This window comes from Ovis aries, chromosome 4 (assembly GCF_016772045.2).
Source record: "Ovis aries strain OAR_USU_Benz2616 breed Rambouillet chromosome 4, ARS-UI_Ramb_v3.0, whole genome shotgun sequence".
Taxonomy (NCBI): Eukaryota; Metazoa; Chordata; class Mammalia; order Artiodactyla; family Bovidae; genus Ovis; species Ovis aries.
The window spans coordinates 26,020,579-26,045,166 of record NC_056057.1 but is presented as its reverse complement, the minus strand read 5'-3'; the positions used below and the strand labels follow the sequence as shown (position 1 = coordinate 26,045,166).

The following is a 24,588-nucleotide window of genomic DNA, read 5'->3' as shown; positions in this document are numbered from 1 at the left end:
TTCTCAAGGATCTGCCCTAGGCTGGCAATGCCTGAGCAGGCTGCCACAACACGTTTCCACTGCTCCAGAGATTCATTGAGACCATTCTTTGATCTCTTTGCATCTCACCGCTGTCTTCTTGCTTTGTTTCTCTACATTTTGTTTCCCACATTTTGACCCACATTTTGTTTCTCTAAACTTCCACCTGTTCCGGGACTTTGAGTCAGATTTCCTTAGCGATGGTTTAATTCAGTAGTTAAATGCTCTACATGCCACCCACCCACCCTTCCGCTGAGATATACCTTCCCCTTCTCACCACTGTCCCCCCGCTCCCCCCACCCCCAAGAAGGCCTAATTCTGAATTCTCTTTCTTTATGCTCCAGTCTATGAGCCATGTCATCTTCTCGGGCTCTCTGTCCTTCGTGTCAACAGATCTCAGTTGAGCCAAGCACTCTGTAATCTGAATACATTCAGGAGATCAGACCCAGGGCTAACAGCTCAACTGGCCACCATTTCCAAGGAGCAGATAAGGTACAGCACAATCCTCTTACTTTACAGCTCATCTTTCTTTAATAAGTCCTTTCCTGATAACTCCGAATCCCATGAACCTTCCTTTTCTTGAGCACATCCAACACTTTCTTAGACTTGTGCAATCACTTGATCACTGGTTTTGTGCTTTCCTTAAGGAAAGAAACCATGTTTCCTCAGTCTCTGATCCTTCCCACCTTTCCATTCTCATAACTACATGGTGAAGTGGGATCTTACTTTCAAGATGAGATTAGAAATTTGGTGTGCGATGTGAATTGGAAATAGTCAAAAGCACTCTTGATAATTCCTCTAATGAACCATTACATTACATAATAGGAGTTTTTAGCTCTGATCTGAATTCAGAAATGTTTGTTACCCTGCAAGGAGAATCCCACTACTTAAAATATATATATATTGACTTTATAACCCTGATAAAATTTGACAGATTTGTTTGAGTTATGAGGATGAGACATGGTAGAGTCACAGGGTGGGGCAGATAAGTTCTAAAAGTAGTGCTTAAGTTAAATGTGAATAATCCTCACTTTACAGCTTAATACAGGATGTAGCAGGGAGAAGAATCTCATGAAACAGTTTTGACCAAGTGCTTACTGGTTTATATATACAGAAATAAGTGCTCATGATTGTAAATTAGTTTTATATGTTTATTAAAATCTATCACAGGAAATACTGTCATCAGTTAAATAAAAATGTTTTAACTTTTGATGGATTGATTCAGGTAGACAGATGCCAACTTATCTGACTTAGTGAGGATTTATTAGAAATTTTACTCATGCCCTCTCATAACTCAGAAAAGCTATTTTAGATTTATATTCAAAGTTTGAAAATGGGTTTCCTTAGCGAATTTAATTTTTTTCTTATATTTGCAGCAGTCCTAAGTTATGAATCTACAAAATGCACATGTCCTGCTCAACCTCATTGCCTCTCAGTCTTCAGTTCAGTTCAGTTCAGTCGCTCAGTCGTGTCTGACTCTTTGCAACCCCATGAATCGCAGCACACCAGGCCTCCCTGTCCATCACCACCTCCCGGAGTTCACTCAGACTCGTGTCCATAGAGTCAGTGATGCCATCCAGCCATCTCATCCTCTGGCGTCCCCTTCTCCTCCTGCCCCCAATCCGTCCCAGCATCAAAGTCTTTTGCAATGAGTCAACTCTTCGCATTAGGTGGCCAAAGTACTGGAGTTTCAGCTTTAGCATCATTCCTTCCAAAGAAATCCCGGGGCTGATCTTCAGAATGGACTAGTTGGATCTCCTCGCAGTCCAAGGGACTCTCAAGAGTCTTCTCCAACACCACAGTTCAAAAGCATCAATTCTTCAGCATTCAGCATTCTTCACAGTCCAAATCTCACATCCATACATGACCACAGGAAAAACCATAGCCTTGACTAGACAGACCTTAGTCGGCAAAGTAATGTCTCTGCTTTTGATTATGCTATCTAGGTTGGTCATAACTTTTCTTCCAAGGGCTAAGCGTCTTTTAATTTCATGGCTGCAATCACCATCTGCAGGGATTTGGGAGCCCCCAAAAATAAAATCTGACACTGTTTCCACTGTTTCCCCATCTATTTCCCATGGAGTGATGGGACCAGATGCCATGATCTTTGTTTTCTGAATGTTGAGCTTTAAGCCAACTTTCTCCCTCTCCTCTTTTACTTTCATCAAGAGGCTTTTTAGTTCTTCTTCACTTTCTGCCATAAGGGTGGTGTCATCTGCATATCTGAGGTTATTGATATTTCTCCCAGCAATCTTGATTCCAGCTTGTGCTTCTTCCAGTCCAGCGTTTCTCATGATGTACTCTGCATAGTAGTTAAATAGGCAGGGTGACAATATACAGCCTTGACGTACTCCTTTTCCTATTTGGAACCAGTCTGTTGTTCCATGTCCAGTTCTAACTGTTGATTCCTGGCCTGCGTACAGATTTCTCAAGAGGCAGATCAGGTGGTCTGGTATTCCCATCTCTTGAAGAATTTTCCACAGTTTATTGTGATCCACACAGTCAAAGGCTTTGGCACAGTCAATAAAGCAGAAATAGATGTTTTTCTGGAACTCTCTTGCTTTTTCCATGATCCAGCAGACGTTGGCAATTTGATCTCTGGTTCCTCTGCCTTTTCTAAAACCAGTTTGAACATCAGGAAGTTCACGGTTCATGTATTGCTGAAGCCTGGCTTGGAGAATTTTGAGCATGACTTTACTAGCGTGTGAGATGAGTGCAATTGTGCGGTAGTTTGAGCATTCTTTGGCATTGCCTTTCTTTGGGATTGGAATGAAAACTGACCTTTTCCAGTCCTGTGTCCACTGCTGAGTTTTCCAAATTTGCTGGCATATTGAGTGTAGCACTTTCACAGCATCATTTTTCAGGATTTGAAATAGCTCTACTGGAATTCCATCACCTCCACTAGCTTTGTTCGTAGTGATGCTTTCTAAGGCCCACTTGATCTGTACCTAATTACATCAGCACTTGTGAAGGAGAAACACTACTAATTTCACTTCAGCTTTTTGAGAGGGGCCAAGTTTGTGCCAAGTAGGAGAGACCATTGACACAGTGAGGGGTGGGTCCCAGTTGCTTCCTATCCCTTCCACCCCTCCTGCTAACCTCCTGACAGCCACTCATTACCTTTTTGTCCTTCCCCTCACCAATCCCTAATCTAATGATAGCCACACTTAACATCAGCATGGAAAGAGAACACCAGGGCAAATCACGACTTTTTCTTCTCTTTTTTTTTCCTCCAGTTGCCTGCCCAACATTGACAGAACATTACTAGTTAGTTGAGGTTTTAATTTCTCTTGCATTATGCATTAACACAAGAATACTAATAAACTCAAACGATTTCATCTTGATTATAGAATAATAATTTTCTCAAGAGTGTTAACATCATTGAACCATGATTATTGGGATTTTAAGATTGCACTACTTGTTGGGATGAAATAATTTGGGGGAAATGGAGTGAAAGGAGATAAAGCCAAATCATGACAACCTGGGAAACTATTAAAAGATTTTGTACAGAGAAGTGTTATTGACCAGTTTTTTTTTTTTGGAAAGAAAATGGCAGGAAAGAGTACTGTTTAGAAGAGACAGTAATGACAAGAGATTAACAAATAAAGAGCTCAAAAAGCAAGAGAGTTCAAAAGAATATACGGATCCCAGAGTACAGTAATGACAGTGGAAGAAGATCAAAGTAGAGGAAATTGAGAGAGAGTTCCAAGGTAAAATACATAGGACCTTATAGATATTGCAATGTACCAAGTTGCTGAAGTTAAGATCCAGGAATGGGAGCTGAAAGACTTGCTGATTATTTTGACACTCAAACCATTGTTAAAGTAAAACATTATTACAATTTTCTGCTTAGAAAAATCTACACTACCAATTTTAAGGATTGCCATAAAATTTATATTAGAACGTGACATTTCACAAATTATATCAGAACCTCAGATATGCAGATGATACCACTCTAATGGCAGAAAGCAAAGAGGAACTAAAGAGCCTCTTGATGAGAGTGAAAAGGGGGAGTGAAAAGCTGGCTTAAAACTCATCATTCAAAAAACTATGATCATGGGATCCAATCCCATCATGGCAAATAAATGGGGAAAAAGTGGAAACAGTGACAGATTTGGGGTTCCAAAATTACTGTGGATAGTGACTGCAGCCATGAAATTAAAAGATGTTTGCTCCTTGGAAGAAAAGATATGATAAACCTAGACAGCATATTCAAAAGCAGAGACATCACTTTGCTGACAAATGCCCACATGGTCATAGTTTTTCCAGTAGTCATGTACAGATGTGACAGATGGACCATGAAGAGACTCTTGAGAGTCTCTTGGACAGCAGAGATCCAACCAGTCAATCCTAAAGGAACTCAGTCCTGAATATTCATTGGTAGGACCGATGCTGAAGCTCCAATACTTTGGCCAGCTGATGTGAAGACCTGACTCATTGGAAAAGACTCTGATTCTGGGAAAAAATAAGGGCAAGAGGAGAAGGGAGAGACAGAGGCTGAGATGGTTGGATGGCATCACTCATCATGATTAAGTGGCCGTAAGTTTGAGCAAACTCCAGGAGATACTGAAGGACAGGGAAGCTGGGCATACTGCAGTCCGAGGAGTGGCGAAGAGTCAGATGGGACTTAGTGACTAAACAAGACCAACATATCTTGGCTCAGGGTTTGGCACATAGCAAGCGGTCAATAAACAATAGCTGCTACTATTTACTCCCTAACCATTACTTTTGATAGAGTGGAGAGCACTTACGTTTAAGATAAAGCTCTTATGGGTAACCACTGATGCATTAGTGGGGAAATTTTTATGCTAGCATGATTTTAAAATTAAGGAGGCATACTTTTAGGGCAGGACTTCGTAACCTTTACAACTATCAACATTTGAGGCCAGATAAATCTTTGTTGGGGTTGGTGGAATTGCTCTGTGGATTGTAGTATGGTTGGCAGCATCCCTAACTTCTATCTGCTAGAAGTCAGTAGCATACAGATCCCAGCTGTGAGAATAGAAAATGTCTCCAAACATTGTCGCATATTCCCCTTCTATGTGTGATGTGGGAGAGGGGTTGCAAAGTCATTCTTGATTGGGAACTACTGATTTAGACTCAAGGGAAAAGTCATATCTTTTAAACATTTATTATGACCCAGGAACTAAGCTAGATATTTTCACCAATGTCATCTGACTCTTACAGTAGCCCATGGTATTTGTTTTATTTCTTTATTTTTTTACCTAGGAGGAAACTGAGGCTTAGAGAAGTTAAACATTTTCTCAAGATAACAGAGCAAGGGTTCAAATCCAAGACTGTCTGATTCTCAGATCAAAAGTTGGCATATAGTGCATCAAGTGGTTCATTAAATTGGGGGAATTTCTATATAAACCATCCAGAAGACATTAACTTGAATATAATTTTAAGTAATGGAAATATTATTAGAATAATGGAAAACATGGAGTAATAAAAAATATTCCACAATTATTTTTTTCTACTATGTCAGCAATAACCAAAAAACATGTTTAAAATGTACCCCAAAATATTTGGCATCAAATAAGAAAAAAGAAGAGAACTATAATAATTCTAAATATATACACATATGGCAAAGTACTAATGTCTTCTGAAGATACACATATATGTGATATTTACATAGATATATGGGCTTCCCAGGTGGCCCTAATGGTTAAAAAAACCCTGCCTGCCAACATAGGAGACTTAAGAGATGTGGGTTTGATACCTGGGTAAGGAAGATCCCCTGGAGGAGGGCATGGCAACCCACTCCAGTATTCTTGCCTGGAGAACCCCATGAACAGAGGAGCCTGGCGGGCAACAGTCCATGGGGTCGCAAAGAGTCAGACATGACAGAGGCAATTTAGCATGCATGCACAAATAAAATTACCTTATTTAAGCAATAAGACAGACACAGAGAGGTTGAGTAACTTGTTCACAGGGCTACACAGCTTGTATATAGAAGAACTGAAGTTTGGCCCAGACTCCAGAGTCCTTGCTGGGAACCATTGAACTTTATTACCACCCAGGGTAGGAAGCTGAGCTGTGAAGCTCATTCCCAGATGCAGCTTGAGTCACTGGCTTGACTTGCCCCATCCACCTGATCTAATCTTGAATCTCTCAAAGGATCTGGGTTTCTCTCAAAAATTGCTCCATTCTGGCTGCCCCTATCTCAGGCTAACTGTGGGTCCCAGGCACTGTCCTCTCATGCCTCCAACCCTTAGGAAGTTTTTCTCCAGTTTTATCAATGACCTTCCAGCAGAAACTAGACAGATGTATCTGATTGCCAATCAGTCCAAACTAAAAGAACCTCCCAGCATTGGTGTGAAGCAAAGTAATATGCAAGTAAATGCACTTGCTCTTGGTTTCCTCCACGTTGCTTTTCAGCATTCCTTTTCCCCAGCATCTTCTTACCCCTGAACGCCCCACTTCAAGCCCTTTCAACATGCTCTAGAGTCCCATTTCTGCAGATTGGTAGAGGTAAACTGCTATATTGTTGATAAGGCTTAAGATAGCCATCCCAAAGGTGTTTCTTTTAAATTATTTTGTTCTCTATTTTACCCCTTTCTCTTAGAACACTGTCTGCTAGTAGTTGCTGCTGTTCCTGTTAGTCACAAAGTCATGTCTGACTCTTTTGTAACACCATGGACTGTAGCCTGCCAGGCTCCTCTGTCCATGGGATTCTCCAGGCAAGAATACTGGAATGGGTTGCCATTTCCTTCTCCAGGGGATCGTCCTGACCCAGGGATCAAACCCATGTCTCCTGTATTGCAGGCAGATTCTTTACTGTGAAGTCATCAGGGAAGCCCTGCTATTTCTTTTCAATTAGAGGATTGTGACCGATGACTCTCTAATTGCTGACTTTCAGGTCAGTCTGAATAGGTATTGTGCTCTGAGAAGATTTCCGAGTGTCTCTTGAATTATGTTCCATAATAGCTCCCTAGGATACAGCTTGTAAAATCAGTTTTAGAGACTATGTTCACTAAATCTGAATAATGCCATCAATATAAAGAGTGTCTTCAAAAAATGTCTATTGTTGTAAAACAAGATCACAGACTTGGAAGGAAACTTAAGAATTATGCACATGATTGCTGGTGAGGAAAATGACTTCTGGTTAAAAGTTTATATTATAAACACCGATTTAATTTTTTCCAGCCAAATATTTATCTAAAATGACAATAAAATAATTGTTTCAAAAGATGTATATTCATAAAGAGAGGGAGAACAGAAAATTAGACCATAGCAATATGGTTTTTGAAAGTATATGATCTAGGGGTAATAGAATTAATAGAAACAAGAAAGTCAAATTCTAAACCAGAAAACAATCTTATATTTATACCACAAAATTCTAAAAAGGCTCAAAGACTGGATGTGAGGATAAAGAGGAGAGGATTAACCGAGCAGAGAAATTCTGTTTCTCAATAATGTTCCCAGTATAACCACATGGCAACTGGACCTCTCCCCTACCACCTCAAAAGACTAGAGATTCAATGCCTGGATGGAATGAGGGACTCTTTTAAGGGAACTCTTTTAAGACAAGAGTTCCTGGTCAAGTAGCCGCTACAGATGTAAAGACAGAGGTTCCCACTGAAAACTGAAAGATTAAGGGAATGTATGTACACTATCTGTTGAGGGTTCCCAGCCCTCTTTTCCCAGCTTGGCTCTCAGAATGTGGGCTGCCAGGTCTTTATAGTTTAATCCTGTTATATATAAAGATAATATAATAATAACATTTTGAGGGGGTAAAAGAGCCCTTGGAAATTAAAAACATGTAGTCTAAAATGTAATAAAAGAGTTGGAAGAGAATGTTGAAGAAATTCTCGGAAAGCAGAGCAACCTGACCAAAAAAATAGAAAATGGAGAAAATAAAAGAAAATTAGAGAGCCAGTTCAGCAGTTCAACATTTGTGTAGGAGTTCCAGAAAGAGAACGGTAGACATTTATAAAAGAGAAAGAAATCAACAGTACACTCCAAGAAAAATTCCCCAAATGGAAAGATATGAGTTTCTTGACTGTGATTTCCCCAAGCTCACCACAATGGTTGAAAACAGGCCTGCACCAAAGCACATCACTGTAAAATGTCAGAACACTGTCCTCCAGACAGAACACATGTGCTCACATGTGCACACACACATCATATTCAAGGATCAGGAATCAGAACGAAGAATGGCTTCATATTCCTCAAAAGTTACACTGAAAAATTACAAAACAGTGGAGTGATGCCTTATCTCTAGCTTAGAATTCTACCAACCCAATGAGCCAAAATATTTGTCCAAATATGAACACTGAATATACACAATTGCAGGCATACACAATCTTAAAAAAAAAAAAATTACCACATGGAACACTTTCTCACAAAGCCGCTGGAGAATGCAGTTCAGAAAAATGTAAGACACACAATACAAGAAACGAGAGGGGGCAAAGGGAGTCCCTGGTATGGCTATGAAGGGCGATTAAAATTGTGCACAGAGGGATACATTGCAGGAAGTCCAGAGTGGAGCACGTCAGAAGGTTCTGGGTATACTTCTTTAAGAAACAAAAGCTACTGAATGATTCATTGAATAGATTTGGTCAACTGGGAGAGAGTTTGGGTTGAATAAGTAATAGTAACTAATAAAAAGTATATTCATTTGTTTGGGTTGCATAACAAATATCACAGACTGGGTGTCTTAAACAACAGAAATTTATTTCCTCATAGCTCTGGAGGCTAAAGTCCAAGATCAAGGTTCTGGCAAGACTGGTTACATTTTGAGGCCTCTCTCCTTGTACATGGCCACCTTCTGATACCTTCACATGGCTTTCTATCTGTATGCACACGTCTATTCTCTTTCTTTCTCTCTCTCCTCCTCCTCGTCTCTTTCTCCCTATCTCTTCCCCTCTGACCCTCTCACTCCTCCCTCCCATTTTCACTCTCACTCTTGCTCTCTCTCTTCTCTCCCTCTGTATCCTAATCTCCTCTTCTACGATGACATCAGTCACACTGGATTAGGGCCCGCCCTAATGTCCCCATCTTAACTTCATTACCTCTATAAAGGTCCTAGTAGCTTCCCTAGTAGCTCAATTGGTTAAGAATCTGCCACAACATAGGAGACCCGGGTTCAATCCCTGGGTCAGGAAGATCCCCTGGAGAAAGAAATGGCAACCCATTCCATGGACAGAGGAGCCCGGTGGGCTACAGTCCATGGGATCACAGAATCGGACATGACTGTGTGACTTTCACTTTCATAAAGGCCCTATATCCAAATACAGTCGCATTCTGAGACAGTGGGGTCTAGAACTTCAACATATAAATTTTGGGGGAGGGAAACAATTCAACCCAGAACAAAAAACTACTTAACGAGTCAAAGGAAAATAAAATCCTGGGAAGTAGAGGAAATACAATAAAGGGAAAATAGCTAGAGCTTAACACATGGCTTAGCTCTGAAGAGCATAGGTTGTCATAATAACATAGCCAGTGAATATTGATTTAACTAAAATCACAACACTGCCACATTAGGGGAATGGGAAATGGAAAGTATGCTTGTGTATGGAAAATATGTAAGTGGAGGCAGGAAAGACAAAGCATTAAATCTTCATTTTTGTGGAAAACTCAATAGCTATTGTCTAAATGGGAAAAATCAAGTGGCAGCAATACCAGCATGTGACTTTGAGATATGCAGCTAAACAATAAAAGATTACTTATAAAACTGAAACTTGTTGCATCTGGGGGCTAACAAACAAGGGCAGAGTGTGCAGAAATGTTGCTAATGTATAGAATTAGCTAATTCTTTAAACTATTATAATAGGGATACTCCAGCTGGTTTTAGAAAAGGCAGAGGAACCAGAGATCAAATTGCCAACATCCACTGGATCATCAACAAAGTAAGAGAGTTCCAGAAAAACATCTATTTCTGCTTTATTGACTATGCCAAAGCCTTTGACTATGTGGATCACAACAAACTGTGGAAAATTCTGAGAGAGATGGGAATAACAGACCACCTGACCTGCCTCTTGAGAAACCTATATGCAGGTCAGGAAGCAACAGTTAGAACTGGACAACAGTTCTAACAGTTCTAACTGTTCTAACAGTTTTAACTGGACAATAGTTAGACTCTATGGAACAACAGACTGGTTCCAAATAGGAAAAGGAGTACGTCAAGGCTGTATATTTTCACCCTGCTTATTTAACTTATATGCAGAGTACATCATGAGAAACGCTGGACTGGAAGAAACACAAGCTGGAATCAAGATTGCTGGGAGAAATATCAATAACCTCAGATATGTAGATGACACCACCCTTATGGCAGAAAGTGAAGAGCTAAAAAGCCTTTTGATGAAAGTGAAAGAGGAAAGCGAAAAAGTTGGCTTAAAGCTCAACATTCAGAAAATAAAGATCATGGCATCTGGTCCCATCACTCCATGGGAAATAGATGGGGAAACAGTGGAAACAGTGTCAGACTTTATTTTTTTGGGCTCCAGAATCACTGCAGATGGTGACTGCAGCCATGAAATTAAAAGACGCTTACTCCTTGGAAGGAAAGTTATGACCAACCTAGATAGCATATTCAAAAGCAGAGACATTACTTTGCCAACAGAGGTCCGTCTAGTCAAGGCTACGGTTTTTCCCGTGGTCATGTATGGATGTGAGAGTTGGAGTGTGAAGAAAGCTGAATGCCGAAGAATTGATGCTTTCGGACTGTGGTGTTGGAGAAGACTGTTGAGAGTCCCTTGGACTGCAAGGAGATCCAACCAGTCCATTCTAAAGGAGATCAGCCCTGGGATTTCTTTGGAAGGAATGATGCTAAAGCTGAAGCTCCAGTACTTTGGCCACCTCATGTGAAGAGTTGACTCATTGGAAAAGACTCTGATGCTGGGAGGGATTGGGGGCAGGAGGAGAAGGGGACGACAGAGGATGAGAAGGCTGGATGGCATCACCGACTCGATGCACATGAGTTTGGGTGAATTCCGGGAGTTGGTGATGGACAGGGAGGCCTGGCGTGCTGGGATTGATGGGGTTGCAAAGAGTCAGACATGACTGAGCGACTGAACTGAACTGAACTGAACTGAATAGGGATACATATAGCTCTGTTAAAAACAATTTTTCAAAAAAGTTAAAAAAAATTTTTTTAAAAACAGTTTTTTAAAAAAGCACTTAATATACTTTCTGTGCTTACCGTATGTGCTTCTTTGTTCAGTACTTCACATATGCCATCAAATTTCTTCATCATGACACCCCTTAGTTAAGAAGAATAAATATCCCATATATTATATAAGGGGGCTTCCCAGGTGGCACTAGTAGTAAAGAACTCACCTGCCAGTTCAGGAGACGTAAGAGATGTGGGTTCAGTCCCTGAGTTGGGAAGATCCCCTGGAGGAAAGCATGGCAACACACTCCAGTATTCTTGCCTGGGACCCTGGTATTCCCAAGGACCCTGGTAAGCTTACAGCCCATAGCGTCACAAAGAGTTGGAGACGACTGAGCTGACTTAACATGCATGCATATTATGTAAGAGGAATCAGAGCTCTAGACAAATATTTGTTAAATATTATCAGCTTATTAGTGACAGGATTATAACTATACCTGAGCTCCCAGTTCAGTATCCAGAGTTCCAGACTCTGCCAGGAATTCTATAGCTATTGGTATTAGTCTTTGGATTTTCATCTTTCTAAACATTATCTTATTAAATATAGGACAGACTAATCATTATTTTTTAGCTTCCCAGCACTGAATCATCCTCCCCACAATTCAAGGAATTCTTTATCTAATGAGCCTTGGTAGGTATTAGGACTTACTCCTCATTAGGCAAAATACTTGCTTTTCTAGATTTCCTGGCAGGTAATTTGTGGACACATGACTAGGCTAGGATGCAATCTGACACATCCACTCTGAACTTCAAATCAAGAACTAGTAATACAACCCAGAGAAAATCATAATTCCAAAAGTCACCCGCACGCCAGTGTCCCTGCAGCACTAGTCACAATAGCCAGGACATGGAAGCAACCTAAATGTCCATCCACAGAGGAATGTATAAAGATGTGGTACAGATATACAATGGAATATTCAGTTCAGTTCAGTCGCTCAGTCATGTCTGACTCTTTGTGACCCCAGGAATCGCAGCTCGCCAGGCCTCCCTGTCCATCACCAACTCCCGGAGTTCACTCAGACTCACGTTCATCGAGTCCATGATGCCATCTAGCCATCTCATCCTCTGTCGTCCCCTTCTCCTCCTGCCCCCAATCCTTCCCAGGATCAGAGTCTTTTCCAGTGAGTCAACTCTTCACATGAGGTGGCCAAAGTACTGGAGTTTCAGCTTTAGCATCATTCCTTCCAAAGAAATCCTAGGGCTGATCTCCTGCAGAATGGACTGGTTGGATCTCCTTGCAGTCCAAGGGACTCTCAAGAGTCTTCTCCAACACCACAGTTCAAACGCATCAGTTCTTCGGCGCTCAGCCTTCTTCACAGTCCAACTCTCACATCCACACATGACCATGGGAAAAACCATAGCCTTGACTAGACGGACCTCTGTTGGCAAAGTAATGTCTCTGCTTTTGAATATGCTATCTAGGTTGGTCATAAATTTTCTTCCAAGGAGTAAGTGTCTTTTAATTTCATGGCTGCAGTCACCATCTGCAGTGATTTGGGAGGCCAAAAAAATGAAGTCTGACACTGTTTCCACTGTTTCCCCATCTATTTCCCATGGAATGATGGGACCAGATGCCATGATCTTCGTTTTCTGAATGTTGAGCTTTAAGCCAACTTGTTCACTCTCCTCTTTCACTTTCATCAAGAGGCTTTTTAGCTCCTCTTCACTTTCTGCCATAAGGGTGGTGTCATCTACATATCTGAGGTTATTGGTATTTCTCCCAGCAATCTTGATTCCAGCTTGTGTTTCTTCCAGTCCAGAGTTTCTCATGATGTACTCTGCATAGAAGTTAAATAAGCAGGGTGACAATATACAGCCTTGACGTACTCCTTTTCCTATTTGGAATCATTCTGTTGTTCCATGTCCAGTTCTAACTGTTGATTCCTGACCTGCATACAGGTTTCTCAAGAGGCAGGTCAGGTGGTATGGTATTCCCATTTTTCAGAATTTTCCACAGTTTATTGTGATCCACACAGTCAAAGGTTTTGGCATAGCCAATAAAGCAGAAATAGATGTTTTTCTGGAACTCTCTTGCTTTTCCATGATCCAGCAGATGTTGGCAATTTGATCTCTGGTTCCTCTGCCTTTTCTAAAACAGCTTGAACAACAGGGAGTTCACGGTTCATGTATTGCTGAAGCCTGGCTTGGAATATTACTGAGCCATAAAAAGAAAGAAATAGGGTCATTTGTAGAGATATGAATGGATCTAGAGACAGAGTAAAGTAAGTCAGAAAGAAGGAAACAAATTTCACCTATTAATGCATATATGTGGAATCTAAAAAAATGGTACTGATGATCTTATTTACAAAGAGGAATTGAGACACAGATGTAGAGGACACATGTATGGACAGTAAGCGGGGAGGGGGAAAGAGGGGGTGGGATGAATTGGGAGATTGGGACTGTCATACATACGCTGCTATGTATAAAATAGGTAAGTAATGAGAACCCAGTGTTTTACACAGGGAACTCTACTCAGTGCTCTGTGGTGGCCTAAATGGGAAGGAAACCCAAAAGAGAGGGGAGATATGTATCTGCACAGCTGATTCACTTTGCTGTGCAGTAGAAACTAACACAACATTGTAAAGCAACCATACTCCAATAAAAATTAATTAAAAAATCAGAAACAAGTAATGCAAAGAGGTAGAGACAGTTTTGTGTTAAATCTGGTTGTGGCAGAGAAGGAGACAGCAACATTCATTCCCCACTGCAGTGGAAATGTGGCCGCAGGAATGGGGACAGGAAAACAGCAGCGCGGGTGGGGGCTTCTCCTGCTGATTGGCAAGTCAACAGTGCGTGTGGAAGCCACTTCTGTGATATGGCTGTGGCCGTGGCTTCTTTGATCCTAATAATTTTCTACACTTGATTCCTAAACTACCTAATATTCACCCAGTATCATTTCAATATATTACTTTCCTGCTTAACTCAGCTAAAGCATGCTTCTGTTAAGTGAACTTCTGTTTACCTTAACTAGCACCTTTGCAAAGAAAACTTCAGCTTGGCAGATGCTTAAAAGACAAAACAAAACAGAAGCTGAAAAAACAAAACCTGGAAACTATTTTTGAAGAAACGAAAAAGTGTATTAAGTAAAATATTGTCGTTACCTTCCCTAAACTTATAATTTATGATCCATTATATGACTTTTGTGATTCACTGACAAAATGGAAATATTGTATTTATGAGAAAATATTAGAATGTTTATGTACACATTTTTCCATTCAACAAATACTCGTGGAGCAGCTACTATGTGCCAGCACTGTGTTAAATTCAGTGGTATAGCGATGAAAAAAACAGACAAAACCCTGACTTTTTTTCTAGCAGGGAAAGAGAAAACAAATAATACTTACAATAAGTAAATTGTGTATTATGGAATCAATTGATAAATGCTATGGGAAAAAAATTAAGCATGGAGATTGGGGGTGCCAACAGGGAGATAATGTTATATTTCAAATGGGCTGGTCAGGAAGACCTCACAGAGCAGGTAATAGCTGAACAAATTCTTGATGAGGAAAAGGGAGTCAGCCATGAGAATATCTATGCAGGAGCACTTGAAGACTGCTGCTGCTGCTGCTAAGTCACTTCAGTTGTGTCCAACTCTGTGCGACCCCATAGACGGCAGCCCACCAGGCTCCCCCGTCCCTGGGATTCTCCAGGCAAGAACACTGGAGTGGGTTGCCATTTCCTTCTCCAGTGTATATAGGTCCAGAGATAAGAGGGTGTATGGTGCTGTTGGGTCAGTGAGTTAGGGAGAGAAGAGGTATTGAGGTCAGAGAGGTAAGCTGGCAGCCTACGTGTCCAGAGCCTTTAGGCTACTGAAAGAACTCAGCTGAAAATAATAGGGAACCATTAGAGATTTTGAGTAGAAGAGTAACATGTTTTGACTTAGATTTCCACAGATCACTCTGTTTACTGTCTTTGAGCGATTCTGAGTGAGGAGCAATTTTGTACCCCAGGGAGCATTTGACAATGTCTAGAAATATTTTTAGTTGTTGCTTCTGGGGAGAAATCTGATATATAGTGTGTAGAGGCCAGGGATGCTGCTAAATATCCCCAAATGCACAATATCACCCCCACAACCAAGAATGATCCAGTTCAGAAGGTTGGTAGTATCAGAGTTGAAAAACCTTGGGGCTTTAAAGACCCCTAGACCAGAGATTAAATGACATATACAATTCTGAAAAATTCTATAATTATGTGTTATTTAAAGGAGTATATTATTGCATGTTTGATATTATAATTACAATAGCCCTAAATTTACATGAAATTCTTAAGTATTGGGAACAATTTTAATAATATACATGGAATTATATAGGAGGAAAAAAAGAGAAAAATTTCAGTATACTTTTAGGATTTCTAAGTTCATATATATGGTGTTCCTGTTAGTGAACATGATACATTCATTTGGATCAGTTTAAAACGTATACAATTCTTAGAAATAAAATCTACACTTTAAAAATATTGAGAAATAATTGTTTTTGTACAATGAAAATAGATCTTCATTCTCATGTTTTTCCCTCTTTATTCCATGTTCTTGACATTTTTATATACACTTTTTCCCCCAAATAGGTTACATTTTTTGGATCGTAACTAGATATATTGTTGCTGTTTAGTTGCTAGTGGTGTCCGACTCTTTTGCAATCCCATGGACTATGGCCTGCCAGGCTCCTCTGTCCATGGGAATATTCAGGCAAGGATACTGGAGTGGGCTGCCATTTCCTTCTCCAGAGGATCTTCCCAGCCTAGGTATGGAACCCATCTTCTGCACTGGCAGGCGGATTCTTTACCACTGAGCCACCTGGGAAGCAACTAGATATATAGTGTATATGAATTTCACAACCATGCAGTGAAATCTTATTTAGGTTACTTTTTTGAGGTTTTAAATATTTGGTAAAATATAATTCTTTCAACAAAGTTGACATAAGAGAGATAATTAATATTACACTGAGATAGCAGAAACACATAAGAGCCCAAATTATAAGATATGCATGCCAGTTCATTTTAATCATTAATTTCTCATATGCACTACCACAGGGTTTGTGGTGCTCTAAATAGTTTTTGGAACAAAGTATGGCATGTATAAATAAATGTATATATACCTAAACCTGATTAAAGGAACCAACTAAACTTTCATGAGGCAAAGCATGTTGTGAAAACTACCTGAAAAAAAAGGTATTGCTGCTCAAAGAGTTCTTTACAAATATTTAAAACTACATACAAATAATTATTTTAATTTTCAAATTTTGACTTGCTAGTTTTGTACATCAATATGCCTTCCTAAAATACACACACGTGTGCCCTTTACCAAATTTGCAATATGTACTGCCTGTCTGGCAGATAGGGAAAAACAACGTATCTTTATGGCACAGAAGAATGAGCTCACTCTTTCTTGAAATGATTTTGCTTATTTTAGTGTGGAAAATGTTCTTATAAATATTTTCATTACTTTTTAGATGATGAAGCATGACTTTGTCAGAAGATGTATTTTTATTTAAATTTACTTTGTAAGAGTTGTCAACTATTCAGTTTTTGCTACGTTCAGTTTTTGAAACTCAGATTGTATTTTGGATAGTTGCTTGGTGAGGCATTATATACAGGTGTCTCATCAAATGCTTACTGTAATCTGTGATAAATAGAATATACCCAAGTACTGCTAGATCTTCCAGAAATAGAAAGACACTAGCATTGTGGCAATATTATACACTCATTATTAAACATCTGTTTAAAAAAAAAAAAACTTTTGAGGAAATGAGCTAAAACACAAATAGATCAAATGTATACAGACCATTTAAAACTGTAGTATAACATGCAAATCGCTTAGATCACTCATCCAAGCAGACCCAGATTCTTAGGAAAGCTAGAAAAGATGAACTGTGACCTAAAATTCCCTCAGTCAGGCTCACTGGAAGATGAGACAAGAGAGAGTGTTTTGAAGGCTTCAGTTTATATACACCTAAGAGCAGCTGCCTCTCACTAATTATATCAGTGGAGATGAGAGAAAGATGACTCAGAAAGAGAGTTGCTACAGAACTAGTGAATATCTACACAATACAAGGAGAAAGCAAGCCCTAGAGAGCATCATGAAGGAGGAAGCAGGATAGCTTGAACAAACCTAGGAGAGTTGGGACATTGCAAATCCTTAGAAACAATTTGTACTTGTTTAATTTGTTGGTTCAGGGTCAGACTAGAAACCCCAGTTTTATCACCCATTGCATAAAAATGGGGAGAAGTGTGCACCCTTTGAGCGTGTTCGGCTCCAAACACACCAAACCACACTCATTCATTGTCTCCCGAAACCACTGCTTTCTCTCATTCCATTCCAGGGAGTCTGCAACCACCATGCCCTCACCAGGAGTATAGCCACTCCCTAATTCTACCTCTAGGGCCGGTACCATCATATTCATTGTTTTAGTCTATCAGTAGCCTAAAGCAAGTACAGAATAAACCATATTAGATAGGATGCTTTTGACGATAAGTAATCTCTAAGCTCAACTGAAACTGGCACATAAATTAAAATACTCATTATCTCACATATCTAGGCATCCAGAGGTTGTAAGAGCCTCAAATCTCAATGATTCTCTGAACTCTGCTTTTCTCAAAATGTTGGATACATCCACAAGTTGGAAGAATGGTTTCTGGCTTATAAGCCAGGCCAGAAAATGTCCAGAGGAAACAGCCGACCTCTCTTCCAGTGCTCTTTGAGGAATAAGGAAACCTTTCACAGAAGTCTCCCAGGAGCTACCTCCAATGTCTCTATTGCAACAGTTGGATTATGAGCCCATTCATTGACTAGCCACTCACAAGGAGGATGGGGTTATTCTGACTGGCTTAATGTTTAGGCTTCACCCTTTGGAAGTGGGAATGGGACCACCTACCTGAGTAACAACAAGTGTGTACTAAAACATGAACTCAGATTCTGCTATCCAGGTAAAGGAAGATAATGGATAATGAATAGACAGCTGATAAAATGATCAGTACATTTGCCTCCACAAAGTTGTTGATTGAATAAATGAATAAACAAAAAAGATGTGTTCATTTCATTTTACTATTTTATGCCTTAATTGTTCCTAAGCAGAGGGTAGGGAATAAATCTAAGGACATTTATTTATGTTCTATAATAATGTAAGAACAATGCTGGTCACAGATTCAAACCACTGTTAGCAAAACATTACAAATCTAAATATTTATGTTCATTTGTCAATGTTGATGTTTCTCACCAAGGTTCTCCATATCATTTCTATACTGGCATAGTAACTTCCTGATAGTAGTTCACCAAGTGTAATCTAGATTGTAGAGAAAACTAATAATCACATTTTTTCCATAGGAATTTTGATGAAGTACTATCATAGCTAGGAGAAGGCAATGGTACCCCACTCCAGTACTCTTGCCTGGAAAATCCCATGGACGGAGGAGCCTGGTAGGCTGCAGTCCATGGGATCGCACAGAGTTAGACACGACTGAGCAAATTCACTTTCACTTTTCACTTTCATGCATTGGAGAGGGAAATGGCAACCCACTCCAGTGTTCTTGCCTGGAGAATCCCAGGGATGGTGGAGCCTGGTGGGCTGCCGTCTATGGGGTCGCACAGAGTCGGACACGTCTGAAGCAACTTAGTAGCAGCAGCAGCAGCAGCAGCAGCAGCAGCAACTATCATAGCTAATATGCACATTAGAGTTTTAGATGCTCAATAAGACTTTAATTTTTCATGGAGTGTGAATACGCCAAAAACTTAGCAACCAGTCAACTATTGATCAACCCCAAAATTCACATTGGCTTATTCACTCATCTCATGACCACTTAAAATTTATTTGAATATGATATCTTTTCAGGATTATATGGAATTGTTGTTCAGTTGCTAAGTCATGTCTTACTCTTTGTGACCCCATGGACTGCAGCACTCCAGGCTTCCCTGTCCTTCAATATCTCCCAAGGTTTGCTCAAATTCATGCCCATTGACTTGGTGATGATGTCATCTAACAATCTAAGTAAATCTATTTTTAAAGAACAAAGTTAAGTGATTGCTATTTGGGAAAGAATATAGTTTGTTAAACATAAATAACCAAACACTAGAAGAGAATTTAGCCCATTTTTTGCACCCTTTCTCCACCAATCCCCCTTCAAAACCAAAGTACAATAATTGACAGTGTATGCAATCCTTTCCTATATATATAATGCATCTGTAAGTCAACTGTATGAAAATTCAGTGACTGCCTGAAGGTGGGATGATGTCCACTACAAGAAAGCCAAAAAAGTATTAAAAATCCCTAATCACATCTCTCCCTTTAGACATACTGCCAACATTTGTACACATTCTTTCCTTCAAAGCTGAACACTGAACACCACACACATGAAAAACAAAGATTAGTCACTTTTGCCATGCTTGATGAGTTCCATCTTTTTCTAATTGGAGGTCACACACTGCAACCCAGGATAATTTTTGGCAGAGTGTTTAAGAGTTTTGAACTTGTATGCCCTTAAGTAGTTTGTGCACTTTCCATTTCAGTTGTTAGCTGCCTGGGCCTTGAAGGTATTTGTGCTTATTCTCCTAGAAATTATTTCAAGCTTATGCAACTTATGCTTGCACTTAATACTAGAAGAACTTTTTTCCATTTTCCACTTAATTGGTTAAAAAAACAGACAAATTGCAATGTAATATTGAAATATGTTCATAAACATGGCTGCTTAAAGATTCAGTGCTGTGAATCTGGACTATTGCTTGACAAGCAGACCATTACTAAAAACTCAAATTGTTATTTTTTAATCAGCTGGTGTTTTAAAGTTTAAATTTAGAATGCTAAGACCGGATCATCAATTTATAATGAACAAAATACAAGCTGTTGGAAAGTCAAATTTCAGAAAGTTGAGAATGACTGACTCGCTAACTATAGTAATTGTTTTGGCTTGAATTTTAGTTCAGTCCTGCTCTTTGACTTGAAGAAAGCTTGGAGCTCCAGTTTGGCCCCATTATGGAGGAGGAGGTGGGAAGACTCTGCCGACTAACCCTGGCCTCTAAGAGCAGCCTCAAGGACCACACTCAGTGACCTTGATGAGCCTTCCTGGCAGCTGGTGACATGATGGCTGAGTGCCTGGCACTTCCTGAAGAAGCTAGATCAGCTTGGGAGGTAATCAGTCCCTCACATGGCAGGACAATGTGTGTGAGTTCTGGGGAATGCACGCAGGACCTTAGGAGGAATGTTGATCTAGGGCACTTTACAAAGGATCCTGCCCAAGAGGGCAGTTTGCCAAGGCAAGAGATGCTTAGATGTGAGAGCGATTGGGATGCAAGGTTAGGGGAGGTCTGGAGTGGCCAGCAAAGAGGAATCAGAGTTGGAGAAACCTAGCAGAGGGGACTTCTGAATAACCCAATGGGAGAAAACAATAAACTCTGAACATTGTTAATATCAGTGGGTGCAAACTGAAAAATAACTTTGCTTTTCCTTGGCCTTTCCACTGCCTCTACACTTCCCCATTCCATACTAACTTGCGAAGGCTGGGCTAGAGGTATGAGGCAAGAAAACAACCAGCCACATCCCCTTGCTAGTGAAGAAGGCAGATGGCCATCCACAGTCAGCCCTAGCTGAATAAGAGAGGAGAGATGGGGGATGTCTCATTTATGAATTAACATATTCATCTCCATATTCTCATTTCTGAACTGAGCCTAAGACTGGCTTAAAACGGACTGAAAGTTCTTGGACGACAAAAGAGAGAGAGAAAAAAAGTCATGAGACTGCACAAGTTTTCTTTCAGGAAACTGGGAAGCAGCAGCTTACATTGAACAGTTTTGAAAGAACATGGGAGGAAAAAGTAAAGCTCCCATCTGACAACATCTCACCAGCTGACCTATTCAATATGCATGTGTGCAAAGTCGCCTCAGTTGTTTCTGGCTGTTTGCGACCCTGTGTTCTGTAGCCCGCCAGGCTCCTCTGCCCATGAGGATTCTCCAGAATACTGCCCTCCTCCAGGGGATCTTCCCAGCCCTGGGATCAAACCCACGTTTCTTAAGTCTTCAGGGTTGGCGGGCAGATTCTCTACCACTAGCGCTATACCACTTTGTATATACATATAGTTCCTTACCTATATTAAAATTAGGATTATAAAATATTAATACTTTTAATGACCAGTTCTATTAAAAACATGAAATTAAGATTGTAGTTTAATCAGAGAGCCACGTAAAGATCAAATATCACACTACCTTGTTATGATGCAGCCATAAGTATTTTAATTTTTTAAACCTAGAAAGATCAATGACCTCTGTCAGCTCCCTGGAAAGGAAAAGAGAAAGTGAATATTAGCAACAATTAATTTATTCATGTCTAAAGTTGCTTATATAGTATGACTTGGGGAGAATTGAAAAGGCCTCTTTCTGTCCTTTCAAAATTATTGGCACATTTATACAGGCTAATTTCCTACATTCCACCTTTAAAACTTCATTCTTGGATTAAGATTTTTGTCAGCCAGTTAAAGCAAATACTAAAAGGAGGAAATTTATCACGTTAGTAGAATTTATACCTCATTACAACTGAATTTATTGGGACCTTCATTTTAAAAGACTTCACTGAGGAGAGGCCAGAGGAACAAAAGTAAGAGCAGAAGACGCCAGACTTAAGGTCAATGTGGGAAACAGCATCGGCTCCTGCTTCCTACGTGGCTGCCTATGAGGTCTTTAGTTTGAGGTTGTCCAGATCTTGGCCAAACTGGGTTTAAGACATGGAAACTGCAGGACCTGAAGAGGCAGAGAGTGAGTGAAGTGTTTTATTCTCCCATTGTTGTTTATCATATGTGTGTGTGCTAAGTCACTTCAGCCATGTCCAGCTCTTGTGACCTCATGGACTGTAGCCCACCAGGCTTCTCTGTCCATGGGATTCTTTACCACTGAGTCACTAGAGAAGTCCATAATTTTTAATATTTTGCCACATTTATGTTCACTCTCTTATCTGTATACACAATTTACCTATTTGCTAGTTGATAAGTTTCTTGGTGAATCGTTTGAAAATAAGTTGCAGACATGACTCCAGGGCTTTGATTCATAAATACTTCAGCACACGCATCCCTCAAACGAGGACATTCTCCTGCTTAACCACCATACCAATATCAAACCTGAGAAAATTAAAATTGAATTAAACGATATCATCTAATACACTGCTATTCATATTCAAATTGTTCCTGTTGTCCCTACTCTTTTTTTTTTTTTTTTTTTTACAGATTTTTTGCTTGTTTAAACCCAGAATTGCATCAACACTGATGCACTGGTATAACCCATTTTCAGTTGGTATAACCCATTGTTTGTTTTTTAGTTGCTAAGTTGTGTCCAACTCTTTGTGATCCCATGGCCTGCAGCATGCCAGGCTTCCCTGTCCTTCGCTATCTCCCAGAGTTTGCTCAGACTCACGGCCATTGAGTTGGTGATGCCATCCAATTATCTCATCTTCTGCCTCTTCCCTCCCCCCAACCCCCACCCCCCCGCCCTTTTCCTCCTGCCCTCAATCTTTCCCAGCATCAGGGTCTTTTCCAACAAGTTGGCTTTTCCCTATCAGGTGACCAAAGTATTGGAGCTTCAGCTTCAGTATCAGTCTTTCCAATGAATAGTCAGGATTGATTTCCTTTAGGATTGACTGGTTTGATCTCCTTCCAATGAATATTCAGGGCAGTCCAAGGGACTCTCATGAGTCTCACAATATGAAGGCATCAATTCTTTGGCATTCAGCTTTCTTTATCATCCAACTCTCACATCCATACATGACTACCAGAAAAACTGTAGCTTTCACTATACGGACCTTTTTTGGCAAAGCAATCTCTTGCTTTTTAATACGCTATCTAACTTGGTCATAACTTTTCTTCCATGGAGCAAGCGTCTTTTAATTTCATGGCTACAGTCACCATCTGCAGTGATTTTGGACCCCAAGAAAATAAAATCTGTCACTCTTTCCACTTTTTCCCCATTTATTTGCCATAAAGTGATGGCACTGGATGTCATGATTTTAGTTTTTTGAATGTTGAGTTTTAAGCCAGATATTTCACTCTCCTCTTTCACCCTCATAAGAGGCTCTTTAGTTTCTCTTCATTTTCTGCCATTAGAGTGGTATCATCTGCGTATCTGAAGTTGTTGATATTTCTCCCAGCAACCTTGATTCCAGCCTGTGGTTCATTCAGCACAGCAGTTTGCATGATATACTCTGTATAATCCATTAGTCTTCCTAAATTAAAAATAGTCACCTTCTCTCCTTTATTGCCTTCAAAGTTTACTTTCTGAAGAGTCCAGGACAGTTGTCTGATAGAATTTCTCACATTCTTGAGGGGTCTGATTGCTACCTCATGATTAAATTTAAATAAGGTCATTTTAAAATTACAACAGTGGGTAATTACTACACCACATCAGGAGGCACAATGATGCCACTTTGCCCCACTCTTTGTGAAGGTTGTGTGTGTGTGCTCAGTCACTAAGTCATGTTCAACACTTTGCAACCCCATGGACTGTAGCCCTACAGGCTCCTCTCTCCATGGGAGTCTCCAGGCAAAAATACTGGAGTGGGCTGCCATGCCCAACTCCAAGGGATCTTCCTGACCCAGGGATCTCTTATGTCTCCTGCACTGGCAGGCAGATTCTTTACCACTGAGCCACCTGTTCACCCTGTTGGTGAAGCTAAGTTCAGTGATTTTGTTAAGGCTGTATTTTCCAGTTCTCTTCATTGTGAAAGTATTTACAAATTTTATCATTGAAAAGCAATATCTGGGGCAAATTTCTGAGTGATTTGATACTGGACATACTGCAAAATGATCATCAGATGAAATCCAGTTGCTGAAACCATACAAAGTTAATACAATATTATTAACTGTATTCTCATACATTCCATCCCCAACACTCACTTATTTTACAACTGAAAGTTTGTACCTCTTGATCATGTTCACCTATTTCATGCCCTACCCTCAAATCCCTCTCCCCTCTGGTAACTGCAGAGAACAGATTGGTGGTTCTCAATGGTGGCTTTAGCTTTGATTAATAATATTGACCTGAATCAGTACGTTTGGGATTATGAAATGGTAATTTTTCTAATCCTCTCATTCTTTTTATATTTCTTAGTTGGTACTTGGTAAAAAAAGATCTGCTTCTCCCCTTTCTTTCTCTCATTCCTTCCCATCTTCATCCTTCTCAGATGTGAAGACTTTTTTCTTAATCTTTTATCAATTAAAAAAAATTATTCTCAGGTTATCCCAAACAGAAGGCTTTTCAAGTAGACCACCTCGTCCTTTTGACAGGTGCCATTAGTCTTCAAGTACTTCCCTGACACAACAAAATATTCTGGGTTCCTTCAAAGCAACTAGTAATATATTGTATACATAATGCAGTCTCCTCTTTCATTAAAGATGTGTAGCTAATTTTGGACACTGACACACTTATCGCACTGGACAACAAGGGTGGTACGTCAGCTCCACTTTTTCCCTGTGAAAAATAAAGCAGCCAC

At 40.0% G+C, this 24,588-nt stretch overlaps 1 protein-coding gene across 1 annotated transcript in view; it reads right to left on the bottom strand.

The window, feature by feature from the left end:
- The window catches only part of LRRC72 (leucine rich repeat containing 72), a 60,990-nt gene that overhangs the window by 20,649 nt on the left and 15,753 nt on the right, over nt 1-24,588 (bottom strand). Inside the window, exon 3 of the mRNA XM_060414530.1 lies at nt 21,321-21,390. Coding sequence (XP_060270513.1) covers nt 21,321-21,390 — 70 coding nt within the window. The remainder of the gene's footprint in view (nt 1-21,320; nt 21,391-24,588) is intronic.